Source organism: Scophthalmus maximus, chromosome 2 (genome assembly GCF_022379125.1).
Source record: "Scophthalmus maximus strain ysfricsl-2021 chromosome 2, ASM2237912v1, whole genome shotgun sequence".
NCBI classification, from domain to species: Eukaryota; Metazoa; Chordata; class Actinopteri; order Pleuronectiformes; family Scophthalmidae; genus Scophthalmus; species Scophthalmus maximus.
The window spans coordinates 11,164,792-11,182,298 of NC_061516.1; the positions used below are offsets into that span (position 1 = coordinate 11,164,792).

Sequence of the window (17,507 nt, forward strand, 5' to 3'; positions counted from 1 at the left end):
TTTCTATGAAATGGACACAGGATCAGTTTGCCAGACAGGAATTAATCAGGTTTTGAGTTAAAATCTCCATTGAAGTTGATCACAGCCTGGGATTTGTTTTAGTCCTTGCAAATGAAGATGGATGTCTGACGGAAATGTTCCTGTATCAGCAAATCTGAAGCAATATCATTTAAAAAGATGACATACTACAGTACATATGCAATATAAATTAAATGATAGGAGGCCTTTCCTCCTCTTACCAGTCAAATACTAACAGGCGTTCCTACTAAACTAATATTTGTGAGGAACTGTCTTATATTTACCCACAATCATCTATTTCCTGTTTTCAAAGGGTAAAATCCAAAGCAACAGCACATTTTTCTATTGATCCAATGAGTAATTTACTGTAAATGTAAGACAATCATAGGACACACTCTCAAATTCACTCCAAAGTTTCTGGACTTGGGTTCCGCAAGTATATGGAGATGTTACGGTCTTTGATTTCTGTCGAAGAAGTCAATGTGCTCAGTTAAAATCCAGCCAGAAAGGTGTCATCTACAACCTTATATTCAAGAATATAAGAGTGGCGTCTTTGATATAGTAGGCAGCAGTTTAGTACAGAGCATGTCGGTAAGGTTTGATTTTCGGAAAATAGCACGAAAGCTGTTAAATGTAGAGGTGCTCTTTTGTCAAAACGTCCCGACTAAAAGCTTTGATTAACGGGGAATACGTGAAGGCAACATGCAACAACGTCGTTGTTATTTTTAATCGCCTCCAGTAGGTGGCGTAAGATAGCCGTCCACGTAGAGCACGTCCAGGCCCAGCCGGTGATGGCGAAGCGTTACACAAGCCTATCGGAAAAAAGGTTTATTAATCGATGCTTATAAAATCCGAGCTCGACGAGGACCTCTGCTGGTGAAAGTTGGGGAAAGCGCTGTGTCGCAAAATGTTTTAGCACCGACCAACGTGAATCTCGACGCAAAAATGAATGAATGAATAAAAATTACTAATAAATACATTTAGAAAAAAAACATGGGTTCCATTGCATACTCAAAGTAACTCAACATATTAAAGATAACATTTTGCATAGGGAATTTTGACAATGTTTCTGTTTGGAAACAAATACAACAAGACCTGCAACAGTTAATCGATTAATTGATTACTTAATTAAACGCCAATTATTTTAATAATCAAATTGTTTTTTATGGAAAAAAAGTAAAAATTCTCAGATTTCAGCTTCTTAAATGTGAATATTTTTCTGGTTTATTTGCTCTTCTTTGAGAGTAAACTCAATATCTTTGGTGTGTGGACAAAGCAAAACATTTTGGGATACACGATCGACATTTTTCAACACTATGACATTTTATGGACCAAACAACTAATCGATTAATCGAGAAAATAATCAACAGATTAATCGATTATGAAAATAATTGTTAGTTGCAGCCCTAAATACAACTTTTTAAAGGAGAAAGTAAATAAATGCAGGTGCACACACACACCTAACCTGTGCTACGAAATGTCTCAGTTGTGTGACGAGGATCAAACTATTATGAAGAGAAGCTGAAGTGATGTCAGACTGTTTTTGCTGCTGAAGCAGAGGAGAGAAGTTGATGTGTGATGACGTAAATCGCACTGAACTGTTCATTCATGATCATGAGAAATATTTTTCAGTGTGTGTGGATCATTGTTCGAATAAAAGAGACAGTATTACGTTTGTATTAGTATTTATCGTCAGTCTCCTCGTGTTGTTCCGAGCTGCAGTGATAGAAAGGAGAAAGTAAAACCCTGTCAATCAAATCATCTTTATTAAATTCAAATGAAGCTCTTAATGAGTCTGTGTACTTATTTGGTGTGATAAACTCTCCCTATGTTTATTGGAAACTGTTTCACTGTGACCAGTTTGGACACAGCATGGAACAGCCCACGGAGGTGAGAATCCCATTCATATTCACATTCAACATTATGATTATTACCCATAATGTCGTAACCATCCGAGGTCGACTCACCACGAGCTCAACCTTGTTTTAAAAAAAGAAAAAAAGTTTTTATTTGCGATGTCATTGAGAAGTACTACACTACCCACAATCCTAACATGTGACATAGAGGACTCTCATTGGTTTGAAGTCGTTGGAAAGGCATTCGCAATGGTTTATTGGATGTCTAGTTCCTTCACTCTTAAAATAATTATGTACAAAGTCTTGTAAGTGGGAGGCCAATGTTAAGACCTGCCGCGCGTTATTGTTTGTCACGTTACTCTGAACTGTTTTGTCCCTGTCAGGACTCTGTAGAATGATGACGCTCGGTGATCTGATTGGTCAGTAGTTGGTAATTGGTGGCCGGCTGTGATCTCTTAACCGGAACTTCACCTACCCCGGTGCAGGTCAGCCGTTCAGCAGAGGTTTGCAGGTTATCTCGATAACCGCAAATCATGCTTCGTGGTACAGGCCTCCGCAGTGGACTGTAGCTCTCGGCGCTCGCAATATAACACACAATTCAACACAGCTGACCAAATCCAACAAGGGCGCGCCATGTGTCGCGCATTTTTAAATCTTTGAGTCAGATTTCGGCGCAGTCACGTGGGCGGGTGTGAAGCGAAGCCGCGGGCGTCACTCGTCACGTGACTTTGATAGAACGAATCACGCTCCGATACAAAGCTTCACTGAAAATCGTTTCATTTCTTTCCTGACACGCGTCTCGGAGCTTTGATGTCCCGGGTAACATCACTGACCGAGGACTCGAGAGGAAAGTGCGAGGTGATGTGAACCAAACATTTACAAACACGCCGGGGAGCTCTTCGTATTTCACCCAGCGGAGCGCATAGATCCGGGCTCAAGCACACTTGGCCGCCGCTGCCCTGGATGCTGCACGGAGCCGAGGCTGGAGGTTGTAGCTGCCGCATCCCGTCGTTTGAATATCACTCACGGTGAAATACTGGCCACCGCGACCGTGACAGTTTGAACCCGGCAGACAGGCGTACAGCTCGGGAGCCGCCGTTTCGAGTGCAGTGCCCCCTCCCCTCGCGTAGACAGTGCGGCGGAGATGGAGCGGTGGAAAGGCAGAGTGGCCCTGGTGACCGGAGCCTCGGTGGGAATTGGAGCGGCGACAGCCCGGGCACTGGTCCAGCAAGGCATGCGGGTCGTCGGCTGCGCCAGGAATGTCGACAAAATAGAGGTGGGTGATTGAATTTACTGCCGCGAGCGGCCCGCGAAGTGAGTGTCCCCGACACACGGGGGGAGGAAGCTACAGAGTGGCTAACTTACGTTAACCGCTAGCTAACGTTAGCTCGACAACTTCAGTCAGCTGGGAACCTTCGGCCCCGGCGTGGGACGCTGAAGCTCCGTTTGCTCAAATGAACAGGTCGGGCCTTGTGTTGCACGAGGCGACCGATCTAAATAAAGAACATGTGCCTAATTCATTCTTCTAGTTTTTAATTTTACTAATATAACTATTGGTTTGACTAACTGGCATCATCAGTCGTGTGGATCACACGATCCTGTTAACAACTTCCCAAGTCAATATTACATGAATGTCATTGTGCCTTGGCGTTCAAGTCCCCACTGATCAGATGTGTGCTGGACACGGTGCCCCCACACAATGAGGCAGTAATGATGATGCTCCTCACACCACATATCCCCCACACGCCTGGTCTGTAGTCCTCTCTGTTTGTTGGGGGGGGGGGGGCGACACAACTTTCTGGTGGTGGACCTCCTCCAGTGAGGTCAGCAGCAGCAGGCCAGCATCCACCGAGCTGTCAGGGATTCAGCGATTGTGCTAAATGGCACTTGGGCAATTAAATACCTTCTAGCTGCTGCCACGCTGTGAGCCAGGAATAGTAGGTAAACCTGTCAACCCCTGATTCACCCACTGCCAGTGTTTGGTAATAAACGTGTTCAGGTAGAGTCAAGTTACCGCGACAGTGGTGGAGGTGCCAGTGAGCGGATGCCTATGGGGCGTGTACAATGTATGGGTCTTTGTCTCCTGGTCACAGGTATCAAGTTCTCAAATTTAACAAAATGACATACATGCCTACATTATGCAACCGCATATTTTCTACAATCCTCATGCAACAACCCAAGCCATTTTTTAATTCCAACGTACACAGTCTGATTCACTGCTACACTCCCTTTATTTCATTTTCCGCCCTAGACTACTGTGCAGCAGTATTCATTTTCTGATGCGGTTTTGGACAAAAATGATCCGATACACACGTCACATTTTTTTGAGGTCAGTGCTCAACCAGCTGTGTCGCAGAGTCCTAAGGTCACACCCACTGTGATGGGAAAAGACAAGTCCAAACATTATTCAACTCCTGCTCTCATCGTGACTCAGAGCAATTGGTGCCAGTGGCGATTATTTTTGAAGTGCATGCAAATTTGCCATCCACGCATTGAACTCAGGAATTTATGACTGTCGCCACAAATATGTGCCCCCCCCATCTCCAGTTAATTGCAGTTGTTTTTAATTCAACTCCTGTGACACACATTCAGTCACTTACACACTTTGGTGGTGTGTAGCTCGTGTCTAACCATAAGCCATAAGGGACTGCAGCTTGCTTATCTTGTCAGACAATAATTAAGCCTTACTGTCCTCACTCCACTGATGTCTTAGCTCCTAGGACTGGGCTGCCGACCACAATTATGTTTAGTCACCTGTCAGACACATGAAGTGTTTATCTTAAAGCTGAATCGTGGAGCTTGGCATGCCTGGTATTGTCCACAGCTCTTTAATATTTGAACGTTTAGGTGTCGCTTATCAATTTTGTTACATCACGCGTGTTCAATGTTCATAACTAGGAGTCATAAAAACAGTAACATTACATGGTAGCAGTCACATAAATGATACATGAGTCATTATTCATTAAATAGACTTATGCTTTTAGGCATCTGTCCAATTTGGCTAATTTCACCAACATGAATTACGCCAAATTGATAGCAGCTTTAACTGGGTATGACTAAGTTGAAAAATTGATTGTCTGAAGAGATGAATAAGGTGCTGTACATCTTACCATTGTTCCCCGCTTGATGCTAAGAGCTGTAGCGAAGCTGCCTCCCAGTTCAGTCAGCTCTTCTTCACAGGGTGCCATCAATGCAATATCGTGTCGTATAAACTTGATGACCTCCGATATTCCACTGCCAAGCTGTTGACAAAAGACACAAGCAAAGGGATGGGGTTTAGCTAAAATAGTCTTTTCATCGTGCGTCACACTTTCTCCCTGTGGTGTGCTATTCAGTATTTGGGCTGGAACTGATTATTTTCGTCATGGATTAATCTGACAGTTATTTTTGTGATTAATGTTTATTAGTCTATGAAATGTCAAATAATTATGAACAATTCCCATCACAACTTCCCAAAGCACAAGATATGTTGTCAGATGTCTTGTTTGGTCTAGCCAAAAAAGTATTCAGTTTATAATTATTAATGACAAAAATAAAGCAGCAAGTGCCCAGACTGGGGAAATATTTGGTATCTTATGACTCTTTTTGACTTAAGAACAGAAACAACTGGTTGATAGTCACAGTTGTTATCAACTAATCAATGAAAGAACTCTATACATTTCTATGGATGTTATACAATGTTCTATTTTTGCACAGTTTTGAAAATAACAGTTGCAAAACCAATAACAACTGTGAGTTATTTAAAAGTGAAGTTTTTTTCCTTCATATTTCAGTTATGGCATACAAGCATTTTCCCCACCCTGATAACATACACATGCATACCCATGCCTATACATGCCTACAGGGAGTGTAAATTGCGCAATAGATGGCCTCCCTCCATTCATACTCTCATCACACGGTCCCCCCTGTCAATAGTTAATTGCCACCGCTTGTTTCAGCCCTTGTCTGTGACTTATGGGACACTAAAAGAATGGCCCCAACCTTTTAAAAGTATTTAAAATGTCAGTCAGCATTAAAGTGACTGCATCGCAGTAAGAGCAAATGTTACTGCTCTTAAGTATGGATTACATTACATGAAGCCAATGATTCCAAAAACTAAATCTTTGGCCAAACTGCAGAGAGATGTCCGGTTGTATCAAATGACCGGTTTCCATCTTTCTGTCCGAGAGACTGTACAAGACTTTAGAGCGTTGTCTGTGTGAGAGTTGAGGGACAAAGCCAGTATTGTGCCCTCTCTGCTATATAAGCTTGGTTCTTGCTGTAGTTGTGCCAAACCTGGCATGGCTGCAAGTGGGGGATGCAAGTGTATATCACTTGTTCTTGACTCCCCCTTTGATGTTCATGTGTTTCCATGGATTAAAAAGAGATTTTAGGGTTACTTCTCCCCACTGCAGTATTCTCACCTCCATGGTGGACCAGATTCAACGATGATGAAATGGAGAAATGTATTCAAATTTTTTTGCCGTGTTCTTGTCTGTAAACACACCATGGAGAGGGGAGTGGAGAATTGTGGCAGCAGTATTGTGTTGCTGTCTCTGTGAGACTGGGCAGAGGGGGAGCAGCGAGCTGGGAGGGGGGTTGGGGGGGGGGGGGGGGGGCAACGTGTGGTCACCATGGGCTCTGTGCAGGAATGGAGGCAATGAGTAGCGGCAACACAGCTTCACATTTACTCTTGTGAAACTGTCCAAAACCAGGGGAAGAAACTTGTACACAGCTGGAGGAAAAATCACCTCATGGTGCACACAAATTTTGCCTTTTTAAGGTTACAAAAAGAAGTTTAAAAAGTGGACTCTACTAGCTAAAGGCATCGCAGTCCGAACGTATGCCATTGGGAGCCATATGTGCTCTATGCACATATTCAGTACAACCCAGCACTGCAGCATTCCAGCTGAATGTTGAGGAGACACCATTAAAGTGAATCAGCTTCCAGGAAACACTGTAGGCACGTTGTTTGTGAAGGCTGCTGCTATATCACAAGGATGTGCTCACATCTGACTCAGAGGAAGAAGAGGACAGGACACACAGTTACTGACTGAATAGGGCTTTTTTTTTTCTTTTTACCTAGACCTCTAAGGTGCTCCGGCCCACATAGCCCATATCTGTGGGTTTGAGGTATCTGCTTACTGAGCACAATATGATGCAGTAGTAAATACACAGTTATGGGAGAATGAACTCCTGTTGCTAATGCCCACAAATCCAACTGGAATGGCCCTCTGTAGAGTGCCATCCAACACCAATGCTGAATAAACCTAAAATCAAGATCCATACACTATATCCCGAGAAACTTCTGTGGATTCCTTCTGACAGAGAAACAAACAGGGAAACATTTACATCTGCAAACATAACTTAATTGGGAAAGGTAATAATTAGATTCTATTTTTTAAACAAAAATATTTGATTCAAGACTTCTATGCATTTGTTTTCTTTTACTACATTTAGCTGGTAAATACCGAACTAGTACAGCGCCTACTTTAAAGTTGGATTAAAGTGAACCAAACCTGATCACACAAATCAAGCTTGGCGAGTTGTGATAAAAATGTATTTGCTGTCTGAATCTCCCATAACCGAGTAGTTTTGTTTGGCGCCTGCTGACAGCTTCTAATGTGAGATAAGCATGTGTTTGTGTTATCTGCAGGACAGGTTTGGTGAAGCTGAGATCAGTGCTGCTGTGTCTCTGGTGGAGGACAGAGAATTTATTTACTATTTATTTTCTGCATAAGACACTAGTTTTAACCCAGACTGACGGCAGAAAGAAATAAATCTGTTGTACTGTAAGTCCATTTAAAACCGATAAGGTGAAGCTGACATTTCCTGGGTGCTTTGAGGCTACCTGCAGTCTGTCAAAGCATTGGCTGCTGCAATTTTTAGATAAATTTAGCTAACAGAAAATTCAGGGGTTTTGGATGCTAAACAGATCTGTTGTTGGCATACAGTGAGCTTGTGTTAGCAAGTGATTCAGAAACAGTATGTGACAGATGGCTCTTTTGTTTTCTTAGATTTACTGTACAAATGGCCTTTGGATCAAATTCGGATTTTCAGTTTCTGCCTGTGTGACAAAATTGACCAACACACTGTTCCAGTCCGGATTGTGTCTAGCAGACTACTTCTTGGCTGCCTGTAAATGCAGCTCTGCACGAAGCAGAAGCCTCTACGCTTTTTTTTCAGCCAGCCTCGGCATGTTGTATACGAGCGAGTAAATCCTAAATTAAAACTCAAAGCCCTCGGCAGGTGAGCCAGGAGGTTAATTTCAGACCACGGCTGACCAGCTTTGATTTGGTGCCCTTTCCGAAGGAGCAAAAAGATGCTCAGTCATGCTTTAAAAGCTGAGGTGACACAACAAAAGTCAATCAGCGACTCCCGAAGCTCGACAAAAAGCCAAAGCTGTCTCCGGCCCCCTCCTGTAGGTTGTGTCTCGACACGTCGAATCACAGTGAATAGATTTCACTACAGGAAGGATTTGAAGTGGGTAACTTCAGATGGCTTTACTGTCTTTGTCTCACACCCCTGTCTCTTATTTTGTGTTTTTCTCTCTTTTAGTTTGTGTCCTGACTCTCTACATTAAAATTTGTGATGTGTGACATTGAAATGCAGTTAAATAGAAGTTTAAAGTTTCCCCAAACCCTTTTAAGAATTGCAAAACCAAATTTAGCCTTTGTGTATTAAATATAGTCTCTATGAATAGTCCAATCTCGATGTTCTAAGATGGAGTTACCTGAAGAATAACTTGCAACAAATGTATCTTCTGATTTTGGGTCAACCCTTATCTGCACAAGCACTTTTGTATGTAACACGTATTGTAAAACACGCAGCATAGGTAATATGGAAATAGCTCAGATTCCTGAAGATCAAGAGAAACATCTGATGCAGGTAATGCAGGCGACCTGTGCTGAAGACAGGAAACGCAATAAATCTTTTCCGTCACCTGAAATGCACCGTCCCGCCGAGTCAGCCAAAGTGTGCCGTCTCAAACTGCTTCCACTCGCAGACGGATGCTCTTATTGACCTTTTCGGTCATTGCTCCATATGATCCCAGAGATCCCAAAAGTATATTTTCTATGAATGGAGTTATTGGACCCCCCCCCCCCCCCCCCCCCCCCCCCCCCCCCCCGAGAGGTAGGGCGTTTCCTGTCCTGACGAAGACTTGCTGGAAAGCGTGTGTGAGTTGTATGCGGGAGGCCTAATGTGGAATGGAGGAACATGTCGTGTAACTGTTAAGTGCAACTGCAGCAGCAGGCGAGCACCGGTAACGTGCTTGTTTATGCAATTATCATGCCATTACTATATGGGGCAGCAGTGCATGCAGATACAGGTCAGGAGCTTCAGTTATTGTTCACATCCAACATCTGAATGTCTACTTTATAAGTTAACACAACCACTGAGCCAGAGTTAGCGACATAGCTAATTTGCAACAGCACATCACATATAAAACACGATACAAAGTATACATGAAATAGTCTGAAGCTATTTTCAGAGCAAAGAGCCGGTTTGGTTTTTCTAATAAAAGACAACTTCAGTTCAGCAAGTTCAATGTCTCTATTTGGTGTTGGGGAGGGGGCTGAGAGAAGAGAAAGAATACCAACTTGAGCGTTTTTGGCTTTGACAGCAGCCCAATTGGATTTGTTGCTGGGTGTTTGTTTGATATTGGAAACGTTGTATGGCCACTCTTAAGCTCACACACTGTGGGGGCCCAGCCCAGGCTGGCCCAGTATGAAAAGGTTTCATTCTGGACTATGTCAGATCAACACTGTCTCCATGAGACTCTCCCATGTCTGTTTTTGTTGTCTGCTCGGGGCTCAAGTTATCACAAACCTAGCATGCATCACATTGTGGCTCAGAGCCGCCTCCGGGCCTTTATGCTGAAAAGCTGTTGTACCGAACGCCAGCATCAGGTGCAGAAAAAAAACAACACATCACATGAGACAGAGTGAGGCACGTGATTCATGCTTGTTCACAAGAGGTAAACTTCATCCCTCAGCATGTTTCAACTACAAACACCAGAATTGGAGAGTCATTTATTTATCATCTGATGCCCATGTGAATTTACAAATAAAGGCGCTCCCTGTAGTTACTCTAGTATTGCAGAAATGTCATCCTTTCACCGTTTCCTTTCATATTTAGAGTACATATCTTGTTCTGCCTCTTCCTGGTTTGTATATATTTGTTTGGGAAATAACATCCAGCCGCGGTGGTTCCTCCAGTCTTTTACACAGCACCTGGCTGCCTGCTCTTTCTCTGCAGCCTGCCAGGCTTATAAAAGCCTTTTCATTTAAACCAGATTGTCATGCCAAACATCTGTCATGTACTTGTAATCTCATGCAGCGCTTTTCAGTTGACTCATCACCCAGCACCACTACGTTAGGATTCCAAGTTATTTATGCCTGCGCCAGTTGCTGATACTTGTGACAGGCCTCCCAAATTGACCCATGGTTATTCAATGCCTGGAACTACTCAGAAAAGCCGAAGTCTGTCAATGAGTGTAGTTTCTAACAAAGAGTGTAATTATTTTTCTTATTGCCCTGTCTTGATTAGATTATCCCGAGGGAAGTGCTGTAAAAACGCCCTGTTCAACCTTTAGACCTCTTTTAGTGGCGGCCTTTCAGTGTGTGAAGAGGAGGTAATTGCAAAACCATCCCTTCTACCCTGCCGCAATCCGCCTGCTCTCACCTTTGACCCCACACTTGGGGCATGACTAATCAAAACTTGGAAAAGGAGTTCATTTTTATGTCACACAACCAAAGTTTAGCTCGATGTGAATGCATTTTGGTCGGTGTTAATGCAGTATGTTCCAGGTGTCCCCGTCCGTCCCCCCCCCCCCCCCCCCCCCCCCCCCCCCCCCCCACACACACACACACACACACACACACACACACACACACACACACACACACACACACACACACACACACACACACACACACTTTGTGCGATCACTGGACAACAGTCTCGGTAATGAGGATGAAAATTCATTATGACAGGAAAAACAGTTTTGCTGTCACAGGTCCTTAAAAGACGGGGAGGGTGAAGAGGGCGGGGGCTACTGGCTGAATTACATGTTTTGTTATTTAAAAAAAATAAATGTGTGCCTCCTCAAAGAATAAGGAGGCACAGCGCCCCTAAACCACAAGCCGTTGTCTGTAAGATCTCCCCAGTCAACACTGAGACAAATATGATTTCTCTGCAGTCTCTGCTAATGGCTGTTGCCTTGTGCTATTGATCTGGCTCCCCTCTCGAAGCTCGTCTGCCCTCAGCACTTTGGCATCTTTATTTTTATCTCCTTCCCCTCCTCCAGGGTTTTTTTTTGCTGGTCCATTTGCACCAGTTCCACGTGAACGGACGAATGATTGAGAATGGCGTGGGACAGCGATGTCCTTTGCATTGTGTTCTTTATATAACAGCCCCCTGCAGGAGTTACAGGCCTTGGATTTAACCATGTAGACATGTACACATATGACAGAGCGCTGCGTGGGTGTATGTACACCCATTACTGTGGATGTACAGGCTTTATGACTGCTGTAACATTATTTGTCTTCTGAGCTCTAAGTGTTTTTATGTTTCAGTGCTGTTCTTATCACGACTCCCTGGGTTATTGCAAACAGTGATTTTATTTGCGTTACAGAGGTCTGCATATCCGTGCACACTTTCACAACAGCACAGCGCCAAACGGTGTGAAAGTAGCTGATAATACAGGCTAAATGAAAAAAGGATTGAGCTTGTAAAATGTCAAAAATTTTCTAAATATTGTGAAAAAAATCTAGAGGGAGAAAAAAAATCAGGGCACCTAGTGGTTGAGAACGTAAACGCTGTATCAAGAGAAAAATAGTCCCATAAGGTCACTAGTTGCGTCTATTTTGGTTCATTGGATTCTGATGTTGCATTTGATTGATTTAGGTGTGCACCTGTAGTTCACCTTGCCCTCAAACAAGGCTCCTTTGGCAGCACTGCTGTGGGAGTCTGTCATTGCGAAGTGGTTTGTGGTAGTTTTTGTTTTTCTCTCTTTTTTTTTGTGCTCCACTTTAAGGTGTGATGTTGGAAAATTCCAAAACCTTAAGATATCTGATTTCAATTTGGATCATGATGAATGAACTGTGATGATTCCATTTATCAACTATGCTGCTGCTGTATTTGCAGGCATGGTTGTTTATCTGTGGGACAGCGTGCTGTAGTGTCACTGCTGTAGACTCGGCCGGTGATAGGCCTGGTACTGACCAAAGCAGTACAGCTGGTGCCAGGACATACACCCTCTCTCGCACACACACCCAAACTCACAGCCTGATACTTCCTGTAGTTGGACCAAGATCACAGCCTGTTTGCTCTGCTGCTCCCACTTAAGTCCAATTCTCTTCCTCCAACAAAAGACGGGCCTCGCTTCCCCTTTACGTTAACCCCCTTTCAGAATGAAGAAGAGCCTCTCCTCTAGCCCCTGCCTTCTCCTTCGCGCCTGAAAGCATTGTCCCTCCAGGGATTCAGACAAGTGTGAATTTAAGAGCCATGGTCTAAAGGCACCTCAGATTCTTCACTTTGAAGGCGTTACTGCAGCTGAACACAACCGCACAGGAAGGGAATGGACAAAAGCCAGAGCTTCACTTTTCGATGACACGGTCAAAAGAGTTTCAGTCCTTACAGATGAGACAAGTGTTGTCAGTGATTTAGTATTTTGACTGCTTTATTCGGGTAATGCGTCCCCTCTGGATAATCCGAGTTAAACAGCTTAGTGGAAGAGCACTCCCAAGTGTGAGAGGATGCATCCACTCTATTACGCGTTCTGTTAGAAAACAACCCGAGTGTGATCCCTTTATCCAATTTCATCCTGATTATAAAAAGCAGGCTTTAGTAAACTTAGTTTCCTTAAGGAGCTGCTGCGATCAGCAGATATACTTTAGTGCCCATGTCCACATCACATCCCTCAACATGGGCTAAAACCACATGACTACATTTTTATTTTTAAATGTTAAATGCTTGTTTTGGAACCGAGTGCGCCATTCGCTCGCATATCACTCGACCCGTGTAATCACGTCCCTTGTGGTTAGAAAATCGTGTTTTATCATAGCGCGATATTATCGCAAACACAATTAATCGTTCAGCCCTAGCGTTTGTGGCAAATCTATTTACGCATGATATTACTCACAATGTATTTTTGGGAGGTCAACTTGTTTCTTTTGCATATAAGCGTACTCATGGTCACACCCTCAACATGTCATGTGGCTGCTCTGAATTCTGGTCTGTTATCATTCTACACTGTGCAGATGTCAGTGTCAGGTGGATCGCTTCTTCTGTGGTCGGACAACAGTACAGGACAGTTTCCTTATGTTGGACTGAAACCAAAACAGAAAATACATTTTTCATTGTTTGAATCTGTGATTCCCAAACAGTAGTACTTGTAGCCCAAAGGTTACGTCTGTGGTTGCCAGGGAGCGTAGGTGGAATCCATTGTCAACTGATCAATAAACGGTTGGAACTGACTTAAAAATAATGGATATGTGGTTGAAACACTCCGAGTGGTAGCAGTATGTTTGCTAACTTCAACAAAGCAAGTCTTCGCATTAAAAATCTGTTCTGTGAAAAATGCTTTTAAGCTTTTGTAACCAAGTCAGACAGATGAGGTTGGGATTCTCAGGGTTAGATGAAAAAACTAGGCCGGACAAGAAATATCTGGACACATCATGTTCATGTACCAAATAAGACCAACATACCAAATATGCCAGCTTTAAAAATAACATGCTCATAACATGCTCATCATCATCATGCAGGGCGAAGTAGCTTTTATTAGATGTTAACTGTTTATGGGGTCAATTTTTCCTTCAGACTTTTAATCCTCTTGGCTCCAGACTCACACAGAGTGTTACAGCCATGTGCATCATCTGTCTGCCACCAGCCCCGCCCCTTATCACCCACATCCCTATTGTCTGACCAGCACCCAGAAGGAGACGTCAGGTGACTGATGCAGCTGTGCCTAGCGAGGGAGGGGGGTTGATCTGTCAGTTTGTATCAAACCCCACGGTGGTGGACGGCCAGCTGACCTGTTTGGAGTGTAGCCCGGCTGTATCGCCAAGAAAGAGAGGGTGCAAAGCTCACTTTTCTCGCATCTAGGGTCAGGATTTAGATTTTTATGGAAAGTGGAATTTCAATGAATGAGATTTTAATTATCAGAGCGGGGGCTCCATGCTTCTGATGTGGCATTGATTTACGGCTGCAGGTTCTCCCTGCTTTCTCAGTCCCGGAGTCGGCAGGGTGGGAACTTATCTTCATTGTGGCGCTTCAGGTTAATTATTTCTAGCTCTTGGCTAACAGTGTCTCAGTCTTGACAATCAAATTCATGGCCATGTTTATTGCAATTTGTAGTGTTTGAAGATTTTGTGTGTATTATCTGCTTTCACCTTAACGCATGATTTTAAAATTGGGTCCGATTTTGTGTTTGTTTCTTTGCAGAAGCTGGCAGCAGAATGCCAGAGTGCGGGCTACAGTGGCACACTGATCCCTTACAAGTGTGACCTGTCCAACGAGGAGGAGATCCTGTCCATGTTTTCAGCCATCAAGATGCAGCACAAAGGCGTGGACGTGTGCATCAACAATGCAGGACTGGCCCACAGTGAGCCGTTGCTCAGCGGAAAGACAGAGGGCTGGAGGAACATGATCGACGTGGGTGGATTGCAGAAACACAAATATTAATGCTTTGGCAGGAGCAAGCCGGAAGGAAAATGTATAACTGGGATGGATATAATTATCCACTCGCTTGTGTGGTATTGATTTCATGGTTTCTCTGCTCAAATAGCGAAGCTGAACTGGTTGTTTAGTGCGAGTGGAACTCTTGAGTTTTAAGAGTAAAATCTGAAATGTATGGATACATGGGTCTACGCACGCACACACACATACACACACACACACACACACACACACACACACACACACACACACACACACACACACACTCCGATCCCAATACCCTCCCCTCACAGAGGCAGTTTTAGCCCTGGCAGAGCAGAGGCCCACAAATGAAAGAAGCACTATTTCTCTTGCTGGGACTTAACATTCTGATTCATTGAGCTCTTGACCACTGAAGACCCCCCCCCCCCACACACACACACACACACACACACACACCTCACCCCCACCCCCACTCCTCCAGAGTCTTGCATTCGTAGCGCTCATCCATCTGTTGTCATGGCAGCCCACGCGGATGTGTACAGCAGTGTATTTTTAGCCTGTGTTTAATCTGTACGCTGACCTTGTTTAGTCACCTCCCCTATCTTGCCACCATATTGGCTCTAAACCTGCCGACTGAGTATCGCCACGGGAGCAGATTAGAGGGGCCACAACCTGGACAGGTCACAGTGGGATCAGATGGTCTAACACACTGACACAGTGAACATCACTAAGCTGCACTCATACTGTTATCGCGTGGCGTTCTTAAATGTGATTCAACAACACAATTCCGCTCTGCGAAAGGTTGATCTATCCGTACATTAACTGACGCGCAAATAAAGTTGGTTTCTTCGCCTCCCCCCGCAGGTGAATGTCTTGGCCTTGTCCATCTGCACCCGTGAGGCGTACAAATCGATGAAAGAGAGGAATGTGGACGATGGCCACATCATTAATATTAACAGGTGAGATGTACGGCCCATACTCAAAAAAAATGTAGATTACTCTGAAAATGCGTAGGCCAGTTTGCTCAAGGTGATTTGAATCCATCATTTCATTAAGTGATCCCAACCTGACCCCTGGTGGAGAAGTCAACTAATATTGACTTCTTTCATTGGCATATATAGTAATTTTTTATTTGTTATAAATGTGTTGAATTTTGTGGGTCTATTAATAATTAACTCAACTGTTGTTTTATTTGGAACCATTCTAAGCCTGTAAAGATCACTAAAACACTGACACTCGAAGACTTTGAAATAACAGTACAAGTCAATTAGAGGCTACTGGGATTAAGGATTTATGAACCAAATTTGGACTTGAATCAACGTTAACCTACAAAATGTAGCATCTCTCTCAAACATCACCATCTCGTCTTCTGTCCTCGTCTACAGTATGAGCGGGCACCGAGTGGTACCAAGTGGCGATGTGCATTTCTACAGTGCCACTAAATACGCCGTGACCGCTCTGACTGAGGGGATACGACAAGAGCTCCGAGAAGCAAACACACACATCAGAGCTACGGTGAGTTCATTGTCACCACCGTTGTGCAACGCACTTTTACTCTATCACTTGTGGTATATCACTCTGGTGATGTTGTCGGTTCTTTTTGTTGTTTTTTTGTCTGTGCATGCAGGTGACATGTACGTTTCTCATGCATTCTCTCTGCAGTGTATATCTCCTGGATTAGTGGAGACCGAGTTTGCCTTTCGGCTCCACAACAGTGATCCTCAGAAAGCAGCCGCCGTATATGAGAGTATGAAAGTAAGAGTCGACAGATGAAATTGCACGAAGTGAAAATAACTTGAACAATGTTGCATCAATAACACCTCATCTCCACTTCTCAGTGTTTGAAAGCAGAAGACATAGCGAGCGCAGTCACGTTTGTCCTCAGTGCCCCTGCTCATGTCCAGGTTTGTCTTTCTTCTTTTCCTCTCTTGCTTTTACACCATCACGTACACGGTTTGTTTTTCGATTAACGTTTTCCTTTCTCCTTATCCCTGTCGTAAGATTGGTGATGTGCAGATGAGGCCAGTAGAGCAGGTGTCGTAGCAGTCGAACGTGAAGCTGCCGGAGGAGCATACGGACAGCAGCCATGGTGACTCCATAGCGACCTCTGCTGGGCGAGGGGGGGGGGGGGGGTTAAAACAAATCAACTACAGCTGTTTTGGATCTGCAGGGATGTGGTCAACAAGGGGCTGGAGCCTTAAGGAGGCTGCGTGAGGAAATGAAGGGCGTAGACTTTGTCAACCACATGAAAATACTACTGAATGCAGCAACCTGGTGTTTGTGAATTGTTGAGCCCGGTCCTGAACTGAGCTGACTCCAGACCACAGTAGGAACAAAAAAATAAAGGCGAGTGTTGCTGCTGTGCTATATGGTCATCCGCATGACCGTCACTTCAGAGTGAGGAGTATGCCATCGATTGCACATGTTTTGTTTTTTTTGTTGTTTGTTTGTTTTGGGGGTTTTTTGTAGGTCATATGACATCTTTTTGAAATTATGGAAAGAGTAATTGCTGTTTATAATTTTTTTTATAAATATTTTAACTTTTCACCATAGAGATGTGGTCTCATACTCACTATACACAAGCTATACTATCTCCTGTACTCTAACTAACCATAAACAGTCTGTAAATCCTGCGTCACTGTATGTTTTCACAAACACATTCACTTACCCCATCAGTCCAGTTTTTCCGCCCCAATTAAGGCATGAGGAAAGTATAAAAGACCGATGTCGTCGTCGTCGTCGTCGTCGTCTGTTAAGCACATGGGTTTCTAATCTAACCTTTTTTGCCTGTGTAATTTCAGTTCTTCTGGATTTTTATTCATTTGTGGGAAGTTATAAGGAGGAAACACTGGCAACTGATGTGGGGGAGGGAGTTAAGTCATTGCACATGTATACTCTGAAAATGTGCACCTTTCCATGGAAATTTCTCATTAAATGAATAACTATTGCCCATAAGTAAGTGTGTTGTGTTGTGTTCAGCAGACACCAGAG

At 43.8% G+C, this 17,507-nt stretch overlaps 1 protein-coding gene across 1 annotated transcript; it reads left to right on the top strand.

Annotated features, from left to right (window-relative positions):
* Positions 1-2,356: 2,356 nt before the first annotated feature.
* On the top strand, positions 2,357-17,471 carry dhrs11a (dehydrogenase/reductase 11a). The gene is made up of 7 exons (XM_035626425.2): positions 2,357-3,150; positions 14,301-14,510; positions 15,381-15,475; positions 15,902-16,031; positions 16,179-16,271; positions 16,355-16,420; positions 16,518-17,471. Exons 1-7 carry the CDS (start codon positions 3,019-3,021, stop codon positions 16,557-16,559), a joined length of 768 nt encoding a protein of 255 aa, XP_035482318.1. The 5' UTR covers positions 2,357-3,018; the 3' UTR covers positions 16,560-17,471.
* Positions 17,472-17,507: the final 36 nt, after the last annotated feature.